The sequence below is a fragment of the Girardinichthys multiradiatus genome, chromosome 11, assembly GCF_021462225.1.
Source record: "Girardinichthys multiradiatus isolate DD_20200921_A chromosome 11, DD_fGirMul_XY1, whole genome shotgun sequence".
Lineage (NCBI taxonomy): Eukaryota > Metazoa > Chordata > Actinopteri > Cyprinodontiformes > Goodeidae > Girardinichthys > Girardinichthys multiradiatus.
Window position 1 is genome coordinate 39,447,233 of NC_061804.1, and position 20,664 is coordinate 39,467,896.

Consider the following 20,664-nt stretch of genomic DNA (forward strand, 5'->3'; position numbering starts at 1 on the left):
TTCAGTGTGAACCTGCTTTCATTAGTGAAGAGCACAGGGCGCCAGTGGCGAATTTGATAATCCTGGTGTTCTCTGGGAAATGCCAAGCGTCCTGCACGGTGTTGGGCTGTGAGCACAATCCCTATTTGTGGACGTCAGGCCCTCATACCGTCCTCATGGAGTCGGTTTCTAACCGTTTGTGCAGACACATGCACATTTGTGGCCTGCTAGAGGTCATTTTGCAGGGCTCTGGCAGTGCTCCTCCTGTTCCTCCTTGCACAATGGCGGAGGTAGCGGTCCTGCTGCTGGGTTGTTGCCCTCCTACGGCCTCCTCCACGTCTCCTGGTGTACTGGCCTGTCTCCTGGTAGCGCCTCCAGGCTCTGGACACTACGCTGACAGACAGCAAACCTTCTTCCCACAGCTCACATTGATGTGCCATCCTGGATGAGCTGCACTACCTGAGCCACTTGTGTGGGTTGTAGAGTCCGTCTCATGCTACCATGAGTGTGAAAGCACCACCAACATTCAAAAGTGACCAAAACATCAACCAGAAAACATAGGTACTGAGAAGTGGTCTGTGGTCCCCACCTGCAGAACCACTCCTTTATTGAGTGTCTTGCTAATCACCAAAGATTTCCCCCTGTTGTCTATTCCATTTGAACAACAACATGTGAAATTGATTGTCAACCAGTGTTGCTTCCTAAGTGGACAGTTTGATTTCACAGAAGTTTGATTTACTTGGAGTTATATTGTGTTGTTTAAGTGTTCCCTTTATTTTTTTGAGCTGTGTATATGTATGTATGTATGGTATGCATGTAAGGTATGTAAGGTAGGTAGGTAGTCTGAGTTGATAGGAAAAATGGATGCAGCTATATCCAGGGACATCCTGGAAGAAAACCTGTTAGAGGCTGCAAAAGGCTTTAAAACTGGGGATGAGGTTTGCCTTCCACAATTACAATAAGTATAAATATACAACCAGGTTTTAAATCAGGGGTGTCAAAGTCCAGTCCTTGGGGGCTGGTGTCCTGCAACAATTCGCATCGCTGCTTCAACACATCTAAATCAAATAATTGCATCATTAGCAAAACTCTGGAGAATCTGACTGCATACTGAGGAGGTCAATCAATTTGATTCAGCTGTTTACGACCAGAGACACGTCTATTAGTTTCAGGACACCGGTCCTCGAGGACTGGAGCTTGACAACCCTGGTAAGATCAATGCAAATTCATGCTTTAAAATGGCTCAGTCAAAGTTCAGTCCTGAAGCTTGAATATCTCTGTTCACAGTCACTGTTCATCCAGTCTGACTGAGTTATATGGAGTGTTGATTCAGGGGAGTATACACATGCAGACCTGCCTTTTCAGATTTTATTCCTTTTTTATGTTCAAAATCCTGGATCATTTTCTTTCCACTCCACAATTCTGCACCACGGTGTGTTGGTCTAACACAAAAATATCAAGAAAATACATTTTAGGTTTGTTTCTGTCATATGACCAAATGTAAATGTAAGAAGTCTTAATCCATTTTCAAGGTACTGTATGCAACAAAGGCGTTACAATAGGGGCAGCTTATAAAGACGTGACCAACCAAGACCAGCTGGTCAGGAATGGAGCTGTTAATGTTTTTGTTCTATAGCATGTTAAGGTACTGTATACTTGCAGTGTTTTACCTAAAATACTTGACAGGCATTTCTTCTTAAAACTGTTTTGTTATAAATGGCATAGTATATCTCGTTTAAACGTATCTGGTGTTTGTTACACTATTTAGTCAAACAAAAAAAACATTATCGATGTGCATTATGGCCTGTTGATGCTGTAAAGCACATTTTTCTCCTGATTAAGTGTGAAACAATCCCTTCTTAACAAGGACCAGTGACCTCAGGCCTCAGAGGCCCGAGCTTCTATTTCTCTTTAATTTCGTATCATTAAGTCAGTCATCCATTATGTTCTGTTTATGAAAAAGCAGCCTGTTATCCTGACTTATTGGGCTGGGGGAGTCATGTGCAATTTATCTCTGCACGAGAAGTGTGTGTCAGAGGAAATGGAAAAAGAAAAGCGTGTTGCCGTGGTAGCCAACAAAAAACAAAACATATGTCAGTTGGTTCAGGCGGCCTGTGTGACAGGGTGGGCTCAGAGATATACGGTGGATGTGTGGCATGATCCTCCTCTGCTGTCCAGGCATGTAGGTTAAATAAACTCCCTGCTATGATAGCAGGCATTGCTGTGACATCACTTTGGTGTTGGGCGAGATACATCTGGCAATTCAGCTCGGGCTTCAAGGTGGCAGTCTTGTTTTTTTTTTTTTTTCTTTTCTACTGGATTAGATTCTATCATCATAAAATAAAGCTCTGTGGTACAACCGAGGAACTGTTCAAGGCCAACATTAGAAGGGGGTTAAATAAAAGCAGTGGGAGAGACTGCTGGACAAGCTAATGAGGTTCAGAATGTGCTCTCTGCCCCATTTCATCCAGATGTTTTATCAGAGGTGTTTTTTTTGCCGCCCACATCTCATCTCCTGTCTTTCAGCACACCTTGCTTGTTATCACACATGCCTGTTATCAGGAAAAGGTGCCCATTGTGTGTCCAGATGAGTAATAGTCTGAAAGAGAGAAATACAAATTTGTCATGGTGGAAGAATGTAGACTTCAGATGTCTTCTGTAAGTGATGTTTTTTTTGTTTTGTTTTTTTTCCTTCTCCAAACATGCCAGGCACAAGCTCCAGGGTGATGCGTGGTACTGCCTGGTGATCGCGTGCTGTATGTGTGGCCTAAATGGGTGTAGCATGTGGTTTTACATTAATGATAATGTTTTGTTCCCTTGTGTTGCAGCTGAGATACCAGCACGGCTTGACCACCCCAGACCTGCAGCAGACACTACCCAACTTGAAAAACTTCCTGGAACATGGCCTGATGGTGCGATGGTAAGAATGGAAAAAGCATCAAGGGATTAAGCCACTTTTAGTTTTTTGCTTCAGGCAAGGTGTAATCACACACATATCACAAATGCTTAGTGTTTTATTTATTTTTTTTTCAGAAATTAAAATGTAATTTCTTGTATTTAACAGATCCCTGTTGAAAATGTCTAACAGGAAGATAAATTATTGAAAGTCCAGCCACCACATAAACACACAGCTTCAAATAACACACCTTTATTCCAATGACAACATGTGAAACCACATGTTTTTCAGCCAAAAAACCCGTTGCATAACATAAAACACTTTAGACCATTCCAGCAAGCAAAGCATCCCTGAGACACGACAGCCCCTCTTGAGGCCTTTTTGTGTGCCAGTTGCAGAACTTTTTTCATTCCTGCAGATTATTCCTTAGACTGTCAGTATACATTGTTGTTATTTTTAGACCTCTATATTATCTGTTCATTTTCTTTTCAAGCCTAAATAGGTTTGTTTAAGCTGGAATGTGATATTTACTTATTACTAAAACATGCTAAAATGTATTTTTTAGGCTAGCAGTGTTAAAGTTCCAACCAGTGGTTTTCGTCTCTTCACCTGGTATTATGTCTGGCTTAACTTAATATGCAAACCTCTTCAAGTATAATGGGAAGTTTTCTGAGTCCGAATAAAAACGTTAATAAATTGTGTAAAAATTTGATATTTTTTGTCAATCATTTCAGAAAGTAAACCTCACATATTCTATAGATTCATTATAAACAGTGAAATATTTCAAGCCTTTATTTCTTGTAAGTTTTATGGTCATGGCTGATCATAAGGAAGACTACTGACTTGACAGATCTCCAAAAGACAGTCACTGCCACCTTCCACAAGGAGGGTAGGCCATGTAAGGTCATTGCTAAAGAAGATGGTTGTTCAGAGCTCTGTATCCAATGATATTCATAGAACATTGAGTGGAAGGAAAAGATGTGGTAAGAGAAGGTGCACCGGCAACAGGGAGAACTGCAGCCTTGAAAAGATTGTCAAGCAAAATACATTCTAAAATTTGGCTGAGCTTCACAGGGAGTGGATTGAGTCTGGAGTTAGCGCATCAACAGCCACTATGCACAGACGACTTCTATACATGGGCTAAAATGTCTGATCTGGACTTAGGAGAAAAGAACTGGATTGTGCTCAGTAGTCCAAAGTTCTTATTTCAGAAGAAAGTAAAGTTTGCATTTCATCTGGAAATCAAGGTCCAGTGTGAAGTTTCCACAAACCACAGATAGGGGGCCCAATGCCATCTACTGGTGTTGGTCCGCTGTGTCCAGGTTGAAGTCCACAGTCAGTGCAGCCATCTACCAGGAACTATTAAAGCACTTCATGCTTCCTTCTGCTGAAAATCTTTATGGAGATGCTGATTTCATTTTCTAACAGGACTTGGTACCATCCCACACTGCCAAAGGTACCAAAAGCTAGTCCAGTGACCACAGAGACAATAGGCTTGATTGGCCAGCAAACTGGGCTGACCTGAACCGCAATGGAAAATCTGTGGAGTACTGTCAAGATGAAGATGAGACACCAGACCCAACAATGAAGATGACCTGAAGGCTATCAGTGACTCAGTGAATTTTGGGTTTTCATTCTCTTTAAACCATAATCATCAAAATTACATGAAATTAAGGCTTGAAATATTTTTGCTTTATGTGTAATGAATCTATATCATAAATTACTTTCACTTTCTGAAATGAGTGACAAATATTGAACTTTTTCACAATATTCTAATTTGTTGAGTCATACCTGTATTGTTTAATTAAAACAAAGTTTAAATATTATGACTGCGCTCTGAAGCTATCATTCCCACATAATTTTTTCCACATAATTCTATGATGAAACCAGTTCTCAGCATATGCTAAGTTTTTCCTGACCAGCATTAGTTCTGCCCAAATTATTGTCTTCCAAAGCTCTGCCAATGGTTTTAAAAACGGCAAAGAATTATTTCTGCAGGGATTGATCATCCACAGATGATTACACTAAGCACATCAAACAGGGCTACAATAGGGGAGATAGCTCATTTCAGAGCAGCTGTGGAGCCAACCAGAGAGTGGGAGCCTGGTAGGTGTGTGCGCCCAGGAACAGGTGGAAGCAGGGCGGCTTAACCCAGACTGAAGATAGCATTAAACCTGAGAGCTGGCTCAGAATGAGCTAATTGTAAGCTAGCGCTAATCACTTATTCACCCAGCAAGACATGAGGTGGAGGCTTACTAATGAGCATCATCAGGGTCATGATGAGAGACTTTCACCTGAGCTACAGGTAGAGTTAAATGGTCTGGCCATAATAGGAAACAGTAGAACCCTCTCTGTAAGCTTCTAGCTGGATCTGCATCATGATGTGAAAAATATCTGATCTTTAGTCAAAAGGTTCATGAAAGAAGGAACATATTTTAACGAAATGTTGGGATAGCTCACAGCATAATTAAAACAAATGTGTTGTCTTAAAAAAAATCTACACATGTTCACAGGTTAGATTTGGGTCCAGTGTTGACTGGAATTGCCCTGAGCTCAGTCCGCATGCACAGGTACTCCCCTTACCATTCCATTAAAATCTAAGAAAATCAATTTTATAACAGTTTTCTTTTTAGAAATGTAAGATATTATGGAGCCTCATAGGTGGGAGAGAGTAAAATAAAAAAAAAGTCATTTACATGGGTGCGAAATGAGGCACATTTATTTGAGCCACAGTGAACATAGTTTCTCTGAGTTTAAGAACAGCTTTAGTTGGATGGATGAGCAGAAAGTTTTTTTCTAAATATCACAAAATGTGTCATTATCTGTTTCAGCCAAATGTTTTTTTTCAGCAGTTTTAAACTGTTTATCTTCATGCTTCATTACTAAAACAAAATTAAAACCAAGTCAAATTATTGTGAAGCTTTTGAAACACCACAATGCAGCGTTCATGAACATGACAATGCTCTAAAAATTTTAAATATTTGGTTCTTTGTTAGAAAAAAGATGAAGTAAAAGTAAGCTTTTTGTTAATTGCTGAACTGATGGAACAGAAAAACAGCAGAGTAAATGCATAGAAAACAGGAAAGTTAAGTAAAAACAGTAAAAGCATTTGAATGAACTTCTAAAACAAGAATGACAAATTTACCTGACTCCTTTAACAAAAGTAAATAATTTAATTAATAAATGTGGTCACACGCTTAACCCCTACACCACCAGCGCCGCACCCTGCATTGAATTTCTACAACATTATGAAACTAAAAATGCCAGTGATATTTTATCATTTTATATTTTTCTTGTCATTAGGTTGGAAACTGTGCTTTTTATTTACATAATTTTCCACAAATATCAACATCTCATAGAAGAAAATGTATCCAAGATTTATGTTTGTCTTTATAAAACCTAAAAATTGAAATAAAATGGTGGTTCTCTAAAAATGAAAAGCAGTTTCCTTTGGCAGATAAGCTATATAGCCAAAAGCATTGGGACAGAACACCAAATCATTAAATTATATTCTAGCAGATTATGAACATTTAATATCCTTCAGTTTGATCATCATGTAAAATAAAAAGCCTACATATTATAATTTATATCCAACTTCCTGCAGGCTTTCTTTTCTACAAAAGTACAATGTAGTAATTCATTGTACTAACTGATCTTCATTCAGTTAAAATTGATCACAGTTTTTCATTCAATACAAGCAGTCCCTCTCCTTTACTGCAATATTCCTTGCCTCCACAATTATCTCTGCTCAGATTTCTGTGTGTCTTTGTCTGCACTCTTTTGGCCTGCAAGTAACCTTTAGTAAAACCTGGGAGTTGGTATTCTTCAGATTTCAGCTCCACTGGCCTAAAATATAAAGTTGTCTTTGATCTCCATTTTTTTTTTAGGGTCAGCAAAGGGGAAGATGTGTATTACACAAGTTAATTGAATAATCTTTTGTTTTGAAAGAAGAGAAGCCATGAAAAGATGGAGCTTCCAAATCAACTCTCCATTACCCCACAACCCCTACCCTCCCCCGACTTAATGGGAAGTGGAAGGGCCTAAAGATACATGAGATGAAAGCATTGCTCCTGAAACGTTTAAGGTGCCCATGACACACTTTATCCACAAATGCAGAAATTGAAAGAAAACATCCACATATTAAAGGAATTGGGCAATAATTGACATGATATTTGGATTTAAAAAAAACGCGATAAAAGACAATTGTGGCTCAAAACAGGCAAATTTGGATGTAAAATTTTGCTAGTCCAAAACGGTTCAAGTAGAAGCCACGTTGCGTTAAAAACAGTGTTAATATGGTGAAACGGTGCATTGCTGGTGGTGGCAGCAATACTACGACAGCAGCCGTTAGTCTGCACTACTTTCCTGAAGTGAAGAGGATCAGAGCTGCCTGGATCAGAGCTGGAAAACTGATTAGGGACAGATGGGCTGATCCCACCAAGCACAGCCAGGTGTGATCGGAGGACTTCTTGGCAAACTGCTTCAGAAATTATTTTTATTGTTAATAATGATCTGAAATTATTATTATTATTATTAAAATAAGATAAAAGTTAAAATAATGACACACCAGGTAGTGTCTTCAGATCTTGAATCATCCCTTGTGTCTGCTGCTGCTCCATGCTCATCACTTCTCCTCCAGTTGTTGCACTCAGTGCCGTAATTACTGTAACCCTGGACTTACACTGCATCCGCTCCAGTCCGGTCCGCTGCGAAGCCCAGAGGAGTACCATACGCAGATCACCCAATAAAAGCCAGTGATAAATGAGGAAGCAAGTCCAAAACAACTCATTTGTTAAACTGCTTCATTTTTTTGTTTTATGCATCCAGATAAAAGAAAAATCCAGATTTTCATCTGTTTTGTTCTTCAATGGGTGAGTACACTGAGTGAAGCGAAGCTATATTTGTTGCTTAGTTGCTTAGGCGCATTTAATATTTAATTGCTCGGTTTATAATACCTTTGTTAACCCTGTAACTGATCTAATTGATCTAATGTTAACAACTGATAATATCTACATGTGTATATATAAATATGTGTGTATTTATTAAAATAGTGAGATCAAGTCCGTCTTGAATTATTTTTGAAAATCCGGTGTTGTGCTCGTTCTGCTTCCTGTTCGTGTGATATGATTCATGCATATTGACTCCGGCCGTGCTCTGGCATTCGACAAAAATAGACTTTGTTCTAATCAGATGGCCATCCGCACGCCGCAGCACTTATGCTCCGCCATCTGATGACAGCTGACTTTCTTCTCCTGACTCTGCTTCGGCTCTCTCTGATAGTGGCTAAAATATATCTAAAGAAATATCAGATTCTCCACTGCTGTCTGTGTTGCTGCCATTGCAGCAGCAGTCAGTTTACCTGCAGGAGTTCCCCTTTGACATCATAAAAGAGCACAACAAAATCGCAAAGGAGTAGTCAATCAACAAACTCTTTATGATGCTAAAACAATCCAACTAAACTACCAAGCAGAATGAAAGAATAAGGAAGACTAACGGGCTATGTACAATATAAACAAGTTGATTAAAGATGGTTGAAAACCATGACCGAAAGAGTGATGCAACATTACTATGCAATGTTATTTATGTTTAAGAACCTAGGATTATCTTGAAGAATCTGGAATTGAAGTTAAGTTAGTCTTGGAACTAACTTAAGCAATAATTGGTATACCTTTAAACAAACATTCACAATGCAAGATCAGATAAACATTATTTTAATAAAATAATATTTTGAAGAATGATTTGCTGAATAAAACCAACCTTCTGGATGACCATTTCTCAACAGTGTATAATTAGCTGCCTTTATTTATTAAAATAATATTTAAAGAAATATTAAGGAAATAGTAAAATAATATTGAAGGAAATATTATTTTGAATAGGAACCAAATCTTTCTGGAGAAATTGTGCTTAATGGTGTTTACTTAGTTTTGATGTTTAGTAGAAAATTTAGGGAAATATTATTTCCTAAATTTAAAACTAACAACCTTTTTGGGTAAATGATCTTTAGTAGGCAAGCGCGTGTTCTTAGCTGTTAGCGGTTGGGGCTAACAAAAGAAGCTGATAGCTTATCATAAGAATCAAACACATACCTTTAAAATACCATTCATAAAAGGTTTATAATGCATAAGCACGGACGGCGCATAATGGCCAATCTTCTGTTTAAAATCACCTTTTACATAAAGTTGTCTTAACTTTAAAACAAACTGAGCACATAGTGCTAAGTTTTCAACACAAACAAAACCCGTACTCATACTCGTCGTCTTTCGCTTTATCCGGGACCGGGTCCCAGGGGCAGCAGACTCAGCAGAGACGCCCAGACGTCCCTCTCCCCAGACAACTCCTCCAGCTCCTGCGGGGGGGGAGCCCAAGGCGTTCCCAGGCCAGCCGAGAGACATAGTCCTTCCAGCGTGTCCTGGGCCGTCCCCTGAACCTCCTCCCAGTGGGACGTGCCTGGAACACCTCCCGAGGAAGGCGTCCAGGAGGCATCCGGTATAGATGCCCGAGCCACCTCAACTGGCTCCTCTCGATGTGGAGGAGCAGTGGCTCTACTTCGAGCCCCTCCTGGATGGCTGAGCCCCTCACCCTTTCTCTAAGAGAGTGCCCGGCCACCCTACGGAGGAAGCTCATTTCAGCCGCTTGCATCCGGGATCTCGTTATTTGGTCATGACCCAAAGTTCATGGCCATAGGTGAAGGTAGGAACGTAGACCGACTGGTAAATTGAGAGCTTCGCTTTTCGGCTCAGCTCTCTCTTCACCACAACGGACCAGCTCAATGCCCCCATTACTGCGGCAGCCGCACTGATCCGTCTGTCGATCTCCCGCTCCATTCTTCCCTCACTTGTGAACAAGACCCCGAGATACTTGAACTCCTCCATTTGAGGCAGGAACTCCCCTCCAACGTGAAGAGCCTGAAGGTGGCTTGTCCACAAACAAACCAAACGTCATAAAATGAAAAATGTTTCGATTATTTCATTCTAAACTACTGTCTGCCCAAAACACTACCTCTTACATTAACAGTGCTGAGGAAAAGTTGTCCGGGCGACAAGGTTGGAGGAAGCATTCACAGTAAACAAAGGGTTAACTACAGCTAACCTCCATAGCTGTGGGGTGGGGCAGCTCGTTCTGTCAGGCCGGCCAAACTGCACGTTACTGCTGTAGCCATGGTGATGCGGTCCCGTTGTCCTTCCTTCAGCCCGGGAAAACTGCTCCACTCGGCAGGGTCTTGGAACTCTCTGGAACACAGTTTGCTTCTGTAGACCTTAGAGAGAAAGTCAAGCAGCGCTTGTACCTTAATTACCCCGTTCATGAATGAATACCGGATACACAAACAGCAATTCATTCCTACTTAGCTTAGTGCATATGATCGTGTGATCGTATGACACTCTTGGATCCAGTTTGAAGAGTTTTGTCTATTTGCTAGCAAAGAGACATTAGCGCGCTGTGTCCCTCCATCCAGTTCCTCTGGGGACCTGCGTGGAAGAGGTCAGTTTGTTGCAAAAGCGGGGTTTTTATTCGGACAGTGACGTCACGGGAAGTCCGTTGTTATTCCCTGTTTCTGGCTGTGCTGGAAGTAGGTTAATGCGATTTATTTAGAAAGTTTCAGGAAAGTTCATACTGGCCTTTCATTTTGTAACTCATGGCTGTGGTCCCAACAAATGTTTCCTTTCCATAAATGTAGCTGGATTTATCATACAAATTTGATGTCGCAGGCACTTTAAGCTATGCCCGTGTGTTTGTGTGCATACAGTGTGTATACATGTGCACTGAATATTATTCAAAAATAGAGGTGGATGTGTAACAGTTCTTTGGTTAGCTGCCACAAACGACACAAATATTCACAGTTCAGCCAAGAATTAACCTGACAGATTTAGATTTAAGTAATCCTTATTCAAACAATAATTTTGTGTCTAATTCTATTATCGTCTTTCCAAAAAGATATGATAAACAAGGGGTATTATTTAAAAAATAGTTATCCGTTTTTATTTACATTTCAGCAAAAAATGGCATTTGAAAAATTATTTATACCGTTAAAAAAAACTAAAAAAAACGTTATTGGCATTACAGCAATCAAACCCTTATAATTGCTGAGCAGTTTTCTTGCATGTCTTCACTGGGATTTTGACGATTTATAATTAGTGATGACCTACAAATCTTTGAAATTGAAGTCCTCCTTGTCATTACCCTTTCATTGGCCCTCTCCACAGATTCATTATCAAATTCAAGTCAGGACTTTGACTGGACCATCCCAAAATATTAATACTCCCAGTCTAAATAAACATGTTGGTAAAAAGATTAGTTGTAAGCTTAATCTGCCATGGATCTGAATAATTTTGGACTTGACTATATCGTTAGTACAGTGCCTTGCAAAAGTACTCGGCCCCCTTGAACTGGACAACCTCTTGCCACATTTCAGGCTTCAAACATAAAGATATAAAATTCAAATTTTTTGTGATGAATCAACAACAAGTGGGACACAATCGTGAAGTAGAATGAAATTTATTGGATGTGTGAAACCTGTTTAACAAATAAAACACTGAAAGTGGGGTGTGCAATATTATTCGTCCCCCTTGCGTTAATACTTTGTAGCGCCACCCTTTGCTGCAATTATAGCTGCAAGTCGCTTGGGGTATGTCTCTATCAGTTTTGCACATCGAGAGACTGAAATTCTTGCCCATTCTTCCTTGCAAAACAGCTGGAGCTTAGTGAGGTTGGATGGAGAGCGTTTGTGAACAGCAGTCTTCAGCTCTTTCCACAGATTCTCAATTGGATTCAGGTCTGAACTTTGACTTGGCCATTCCAACACCTGGATACGTTTATTTGTGAACCATTCCATTGTAGATTTGGCTTTATGTTTTGGATTATTGTCTTGTTGGAAGATAAATCTCCGTCCCAGTCTCAGGTCTCTTGCAGACTCCAACAGGTTTTCTTGCAGAATGGTCCTGTATTTGGCCCCATCTATCTTCCCATCAATTTTGACCATCTTCCCTGTCCCTCCTGATGAATAGCAGGCCCAAACCATGATGCTGCCACCACCATGTTTGACAGTGGGGATGGTGTGTTCAGGGTGATGAGCTGTGTTGCTTTTACGCCAAACATATCATTTTGCATTGTGGCCAAACAGTTTGATTGTGGTTTCATCTGACCAGAGCACCTTCTTCCACATGTTTGGTGTGTCTCCCAGGTGGCTTGTGGCAAACGTTAAAGGAGACTTTTTATGGATATCTTTGAGAAATGGCTTTCTTCTTGCCACTCTTCCATAAAGGCCAGATTTGTGCAGTGTACGACTGATTGTTGTCCTATGGACAAACTCTCCCACCTCAGCTGTAGATCTCTGCAGTTCATCCAGAGTGATCATGGGCCTCTTGGCTGCATCTCTGATCAGTCTTCTCCTTGTTCGGGATGAGAGTTTAGAGGGACAGCCGGGTCTTGGTAGATTTGCAGTGGTCTGATACTCCTTCCATTTCAATATGATTGCTTACACAGTGCTCCTTGGGATGTTTAAAGCTTGGGAAATCTTTTTGTATCCAAATCCAGCTTTAAACTTCTCCACAACAGTATCTTGGACCTGCCTGGTGTGTTCCTTGGTCTTCATGATGCTCTCTGCGCTTTGAACAGAACCCTAAGACTATCACAGAGCAGGTGCATTTATACGGAGACTTGATTACACACAGGTGGATTCTATTTATCATCATCAGTCATTTGGGACAACATTGGATCATTCAGAGATCCTCACTGAACTTCTTGAGTGAGTTTGCTGCACTGAAAGTAAACGGGCCAAATAATATTACACGCCCCACTTTTCAGTTTTTTATTTGTTAAACAAGTTTGACACATCCAACAAATTTCATTCCATTTCACGATTGTGTCCCACTTGTTGATTCTTCCCAAAAAATTTGAATTTTATATCTTTATGTTTAAAGCCTGAAATGTGGCAAGAGGTTGACCAGTTCAAGGGGGCCGAGTACTTTCGCAAGGCACTGTATACTCTATTCAGATTAATAAATTGATGAGAGCAATTTTATTCTTTCACTGGGGTTCCTTTTCAATATCTCACCCAAAGACCAGTTGTCCGTTGTTTTCATTTGCTTTAATGAACCTGAATGTATGTATTTAAACAAACATTGACAATTAAATGGAAAAAAAAAAGTGTTGGTTCCTGGAATCGATAGAAAACCAATGTTCTCTTAAGTTGTCATATTTTCCTTCGATATCTTCCCTAAGCAAAACATTGAATGCAGCATTGTCAGCAGTGTATAAGCAGAACCATTAGAAGCCATTATAATATTAGAAAAATGTTTCTGAAGACGCACGATAGCATAAGTTTTAAATAGGGATTCACGATATCAGCATTAACTTCGGTATTGGTTCCCGGGCCGATATTAACGGCTGATGTTTATTTCCAAATTGTTGCCTTTTGTGTTTTAGGAGGGGGAACAGAGAGGGCTGGTCATCTGACAGTGATGCAGAGTAGGATTGTGGGAAGTTTAACTGAAGCAGAGAAGCAATTTCAGCTGTCTGGTAGTTTTTTCAAGGTGCTGAAGTGGTAGGGAAAAATACAGGTCCTTCTCAAAAAATTAGCATATTGTGATAAAGTTCATTATTTTCTATAATGTAATGATGAAAATTTAATATTCATATATTTTAGATTTATTGCACACTAACTGAAATATTTCAGGTCTTTTATTGTCTTAATACGGATGATTTTGGCATACAGCTCATGAAAACCCAAAATTACTATCTCACAAAATTAGCATATTTCATCCGACCAATAAAAGAAAAGTGTTTTTAATACAAAAAACGTCAACCTTCAAATAATCATATACAGTTATGCACTCAATACTTGGTCGGGAATCCTTTTGCAGAAATGACTGCTTCAATGCGGCATGGCATGGAGGCAATCAGCCTGTGGCACTGCTGAGGTCTTATGGAGGCCCAGGATGCTTGGATAGCGGCCTTTAGCTCATCCAGAGTGTTGGGTCTTGAGTCTCTCAACGTTCTCTTCACAATATCCCACAGATTCTCTATGGGGTTCAGGTCAGGAGAGTTGGCAGGCCAATTGAGCACAGTGATACCATGGTCAGTAAACCATTTACCAGTGGTTTTGGCACTGAGTAGGTGCCAGGTCGTGCTGAAAAATTAAATCTTCATCTCCATAAAGCTTTTCAGCAGATGGAAGCATGAAGTGCTCCAAAATCTCCTGATAGCTAGCTGCATTGACCCTGCCCTTGATAAAACACAGTGGACCAACACCAGCAGCTGACACGGCACCCCAGACCATCACTGACTGTGGGTACTTGACACTGGACTTCTGGCATTTTGGCATTTCCTTCTCCCCAGTCTTCCTCCAGACTCTGGCACCTTGATTTCCGAATGACATGCAGAATTTGCTTTCATCCGAAAAAAGTACTTTGGACCACTGAGCAACAGTCCAGTGCTGCTTCTCTGTAGCCCAGGTCTGGGGAATGCGGCACCTGTAGCCCATTTCCTGCACACGCCTGTGCACGGTGGCTCTGGATGTTTCTACTCCAGACTCAGTCCACTGCTTCCGCAGGTCCCCCAAGGTCTGGAATCGGCCCTTCTCCACAATCTTCCTTAGGGTCCGGTCACCTCTTCTCGTTGTGCTGCGTTTTCTGCCACACCTTTTCCTTCCCACAGACTTCCCACTGAGGTGCCTTGATACAGCACTCTGGGAACAGCCTATTCGTTCAGAAATTTCTTTCTGTGTCTTACCCTCTTGCTTGAGGGTGTCAATAGTGGCCTTCTGGACAGCAGTCAGGTCGGCAGTCTTACCCATGATTGGGGTTTTGAGTGATGAACCAGGCTGGGAGTTTTAAAGGCCTCAGGAATCTTTTGCAGGTGTTTAGAGTTAACTCGTTGATTCAGATGATTAGGTTCATAGCTCGTTTAGAGACCCTTTTAATAATATGCTAATTTTGTGAGATAGGAATTTTGGGTTTTCATGAGCTGTATGCCACAATCATCCGTATTAAGACAATAAAAGACCTGAAATATTTCAGTTAGTGTGCAATGAATCTAAAATATATGAATGTTAAATTTTCATCATGACATTATGGAAAATAATGAACTTTATCACAATATGCTAATATTTTGAGAAGGACCTGTATATAATAATGGTAAATATCAGTAATTGACCATAACAGCAATATTAATATTGTACTGTTAATATCAGATGAGTCCATGCAAATTGCTATATTAGAACCACAAGGGAAACATGAAAGTTTGGGCCTGGAAGCATCAAGTATGTGATCTCTTTTTCTCTGCCATGTTCTGTTGGGCTTCTCTTAGTTTTTGGGATTAGTTGAGGTTCTCTTTTGACTTTGACAGATACCTCATTCAATCACTAGCTAAGTATTTTTAAAGGTGCCTGACCTTTTCCAAACAGTTTCTATGGAGGGTTTCCCAGATGGTTCTGTGAAACAAACCATCTGTTGCATCAGGTTAGAGCACAGATCTACTTTTCCCAGATTTAGTCCTTATATGGATAAGTAACAGCCCCGTCCAAATTTCCCAGCTCTAGGATTTTTCCTGTAGGTATTCTTTATGATACAGCTGATTAACAATCCGTTACAACACCTCAACCAAGCCCATTAAAATATTCTTTGCTCTTTTTTTTTAGATTATACTCCACATCTCCTTTCTAACCCATCTAGTTTTCAGCAAAAATGCGTTTAAATATTTGAAAACCATGGTGAAATGAAATTTGTTCTAGTGTTGGAACAGCTGTGTTCTTTCAAATTGTGTTCTTTATCACTTAACCTTTTCCATAAGCTTAAACACATGGAAACTGTGTTTCAGCTGGTCTCATCCTCCAAATATATGTTTTATACAATCAAGCCACACTTTTGTGTGCTATGATATAGCATATATAGCACATATATGGATGTATTTAGAGTTAGGTCATCTAACCTGATGAAATAAGTACCTTTACTGTATTATCCTGTCTTACTCAAATGGAAAATGTCAATCGTCCTCTGTCTTTCTTGTGGGTGTACCTGAGAAAAACACCGTCTTAAAAGTATCCATTGTCAAAAAGAGAGAGTGAAAGTTAATTAAACTTGATTAACACCAGGGGTTGTGAAAAAAAATCTAATATTACTGCAGTGCAACAGGATTTCTCGTCAAAGTGAAGTCTGTCTCAAAATGTGTTATCCAGGGAAATAAGTCAATGCTATTATATATTATATAGGTCTTGGATTTTATACATTTATGCTCTAGGCTTCAATCCCTTTGGTTTCTGTCTGAGACTTTTATTGTGAAGTTAGAAAGGAAGTAGTTATTGCATTGCCTTTTGGGGTTGTATAGGTTCCTGAAAGTTTTCTCTGAGCCTTTTGTTCTACCTATGCTGGTTTTTGCGTGCCTTTTGACTGGGGCTCTGAGACCTGTACTGTTTATGTAGATTAGGTCTCCTGACAATGAACTACTTCTGCAATAATGCTGCTGTGATCTGGGAACACATATCACCGCACAGTGAAGTCCAGAATATGATTTGTTGATAGTGGTTATGGTTTAAAACCTATAGACTACCACCTACTGTGTAGAAATGTGTAGTTGGAACGAATTTGAATTAAACTTCGCTGATCCCGTCCCCCTGGAAAAAAAAGAACTGCAATTAGTATTACAGTCATCTTTCTGTGCACATTATCTATGACGATGTCATAGCGGCTAAGCTCTGACACTGAATTTTAACAAACTGAAAAATATTCAAACTTCCTTCTGTCTGTCTCCATGGAAACGCTGAAAGCGGACATGTGTTTTTCCTTTTAATGTTTTACAAATAATTTGAGAACACTGTAAGAATACTGACTGACGTTAGCCGCTAGTGATGCTAAAATTTGCATCTGCTGTGCTTTGAGTCAAACATCAAGTAGAGTCAAGAAATGTTTGTTTGCTTTTTTAAATTGACATAAAAAAAAACACTTAAAAAACAATATTAAGAATTTGTGTCATTACAGTTCACTCTGCTCATTATACATGCAGAATACATCTTTCATTCAACCTAGAAAAAAAATATCCAAAGAATCTTGAAAGGGAATAGACTCCCGTGTCTCCAGGGAAAATGGTGGCTGTCTCACAAAGCCTTGTTATAGGGAAGATACGGTTTTAACACACACCATTGAACCATTTCCTTTCCATATCAATTCCAGTTGTTTTGTTTGGGGAAAAAGAATAAAATCAGAAACAATATCTTGCTTTGGGACCCATCTTATGAAATATGGATGAATAAAAAGACTAAATGGCAGCTGCAGATAATTTTTTCTTTAGACTGTGACAGACAGGATAATCTGCTTCCTTTGCTTCTCCATGCCACCTCTTTCTTCTTTCCGTGCATCCAAACAAGGAGGAATCTGTGAGGGAGAGGGAGCTGCTTCCAAAGCAGGTTAGGAAGGGGCTCCAATCCTGTATTTATAAGTATTTCAGCATGCACCCTTCCTGCAGGGAGATTCTGTGTAATGTACCGAGACGTACACTTGGATTGTGGTTAGATCCATTTGAACGTTCTGTACAGATCAACTGGGACAGAATATAGTGGAGCAAACTCAAACGATTTATTTTTTAAGCTCCTCTGGCAAGTGTTTGATTTTATCTTTATACATTTCCAAACAGTGTTGCCTCAGACACAGATAACCTGCCAAAAGAAATACACACTAGCTGCAGACTCAAACGGACAGAACAGGATAAGAAACAGTGGAAAGATGGGGGATCTATTACCGCGAGGCAGACAGGGACGGTGCCAGAAAACCGGTTCCTTGTAAACTGCAAAGTCTGTGCGATCAAATCAAAGAAAGTTAACATGCCCCAACTCCACTATGGGTCTGCAGAAGGTTCTCAGGGTCCTAACCTGACTATGTCACCCTGAAGTAGGGTTATGTAAATGATAAAGGAAAGGAGTGACAGAATGCTGAGTAAGGCAGATTCAAAAGCATGGTTGGAGGATGTACACTTTAAGGTTGTTATACAGGTCCTTCTCAAAAAATTAGCATATTGTGATAAAGTTAATTATTTTCCATAATGTCATGATGAAAATTTAACCATCATATATTTTAGATTTATTGCACACTAACTGAAATATTTCAGGTCTTTTATTGTCTTAATACGGATGATTTTGGCATACAGCTCATGAAAACCCAAAATTCCTATCTCACAAAATTAGCATATCATTAAAAGGGTCTCTAAACGAGCTATGAACCTAATCATCTGAATCAACGAGTTAACTCTAAACACCTGCAAAAGATTCCTGAGGCCTTTAAAACTCCCAGCCTGGTTCATCACTCAAAACCCCAATCATGGGTAAGACTGCCGACCTGACTGCTGTCCAGAAGGCCACTATTGACACCCTCAAGCAAGAGGGTAAGACACAGAAATAAATTTCTGAACGAATAGGCTGTTCCCAGAATGCTGTATCAAGGCACCTCAGTGGGAAGTCTGTGGGAAGGAAAAAGTGTGGCAGAAAACGCTGCACAACGAGAAGAAGTGACCAGACCCGGAGGAAGATTGTGGAGAAGGGCCGATTCCAGACCTTGGGGGACCTGCGGAAGCAGTGGACTGAGTCTGGAGTAGAAACATCCAGAGCCACCGTGCACAGGCGTGTGCAGGAAATGGGCTACAGGTGCCACATTCCCCAGTCCTGGACTACAGAGAAGCAGCACTGGACTGTTGCTCAGTGGTCCAAAGTACTTTTTTCGGATGAAAGCAAATTCTGCATGTCATTCGGAAATCAAGGTGCCAGAGTCTGGAGGAAGACTGGGGAGAAGGAAATGCCAAAATGCCAGAAGTCCAGTGTCAGGTACCCACAGTCAGTGATGGTCTGGGGTGCCGTGTCAGCTGCTGGTGTTGGTCCACTGTGTTTTATCAAGGGCAGGGTCAATGCAGCTAGCTATCAGGAGATTTTGGAGCACTTCATGCTTCCATCTGCTGAAAAGCTTTATGGAGATGAAGATTTCATTTTTCAGCACGACCTGGCACCTGCTCACAGTGCCAAAACCACTGGTAAATGGTTTACTGACCATGGTATCACTGTGCTCAATTGGCCTGCCAACTCTCCTGACCTGAACCCCATAGAGAGACTCAAGACCCAACACTCTGGATGAGCTAAAGGCCGCTATCCAAGCATCCTGGGCCTCCATAAGACCTCAGCAGTGCCACAGGCTGATTGCCTCCATGCCACGCCACATTGAAGCAGTCATTTCTGCAAAAGGATTCCCGACCAAGTATTGAGTGCATAACTGTACATGATTATTTGAAGGTTGACGTTTTTTGTATTAAAAACACTTTTCTTTTATTGGTCGGATGAAATATGCTAATTTTGTTAGATAGGAATTTTGGGTTTTCATGAGCTGTATGCCAAAATCATCCGTATTAAGACAATAAAAGACCTGAAATATTTCAGTTATTGTGCAATGAATCTAAAATATATGAATGTTAAATTTTCATCATTACATTATAGAAAATAATGAACTTTATCACAATATGCTAATTTTGTGAGAAGGACCTGTATGTAGACAGATGCACCCTGCTCAGAGACAAAAATATATATTAAATTAGCAATTGGCAAGATTCAGCTTACCTGACAGGTGGTCTTGCATTCTCTATAATCCAGTACCAGCTGCTTTTAAAGAGGAAATGAAGAGTTTTTCTTTTTCTCTGTTCCTCTGGATTGCTATGATGGTACATTAACTCTCTGGACACCGGGGTATACTTTGGTAACATTACAGTTAATATTTCTTCACCAAGCCAAACGTTTAACTTACCTCATGTTGATAATCTTTTACTGTTGCTTTTATCCTTAGCTCTTAAAGACCTGAGATGGTGTTAGATTTCTAAAAGCAGAGGGTACAATCATAGCACATGCTATGATGTTATTCTGTCTTCAAAGGCCTGACAGTCAATAACCCTATTAAAGCAAAACCAAAACTAGCTTCCACCGCAGTGCAGATCAAATTGTAACAAGCTTTTTGTTGTAGTACCGTGGGGATATCACAGAGCCACTTCAAAAGACCAAATCTGAACTGTCCTTGTTTGTTTTGGCCCCAGCGATGGGCTCTCAGCAGGATTTAGACATGAACAGGGACATGCTGTAGAGCCTGTCAGGGGGACTGGACAGTGGAATGCCTTAGTTTACCAAATTTCTATATCCACATAATATGCCAGGCTTTCTTCAGCAGAAATTGAAAAAAGCAGGCTAAAACATTCTCCGTAATCAATTAGGCATAGTTTGCCCCGTCTAATTATTGCACTGGATGTGGTGCCCTGTGTGGTCAGCTACTGTTGGGCTGGTTCATGTGAGCTTTGGGTTGTGTTTTGGTTGTCGCAAGCCATCGGCTGCCAGTCTGGTCCCCCATGTTGGGGTGGAATGGCATGTGGTGTGGGTGGCGGTTATAGGGATGGCTCCACTTGGTGCTGGGCTCCGCTTGCAGGGTCCTTGCTGTGCTACCACCATCTCTCTTGTTGGGATATCTCCTAGATGGTGGGTGTACCCAGGTAGCTCGCTCAGGGGGTCACCACTGGTGTTTTGCGAGTGGTAGGGGTCCACATCTTACTCGGAGAAGTCTGGGGGGCTTGGTGTGTGGTTGGTTGAGTGGGCTTGCAGTCTGTGTGCTGCTGGGCGCTGTGCATCGGTGTGTCCTTGGAGGGGTGCCTTGAGTGTTGTGCTGGACTGTGATACATTTGTTGTTATCCATGTTCCAAACCATGAGGGACCTTGGTGGTGCCATTCAGGGCCCTCCTCTGCAGCTATAGGAAAATTTGTCCTCCAGTTGTGCACACATGCAGAA

The 20,664-nt window shown here is 40.6% G+C and overlaps 1 protein-coding gene across 2 annotated transcripts in view; it reads left to right on the top strand.

Annotated features, from left to right (window-relative positions):
• uvrag (UV radiation resistance associated gene) overlaps nucleotides 1–20,664 on the top strand; it is a 172,086-nt gene that overhangs the window by 143,300 nt on the left and 8,122 nt on the right. The window contains exons 14-15 of one of the 2 annotated variants that reach the window (XM_047379500.1): nucleotides 2,808–2,899; nucleotides 7,703–7,746. In XM_047379500.1, the coding sequence (XP_047235456.1) occupies nucleotides 2,808–2,899; nucleotide 7,703 (93 nt within the window). In that variant the 3' untranslated portion in view covers nucleotides 7,704–7,746. The remainder of the gene's footprint in view (nucleotides 1–2,807; nucleotides 2,900–7,702; nucleotides 7,747–20,664) is intronic. The other variant, XM_047379499.1, reaches the window with a different exon arrangement.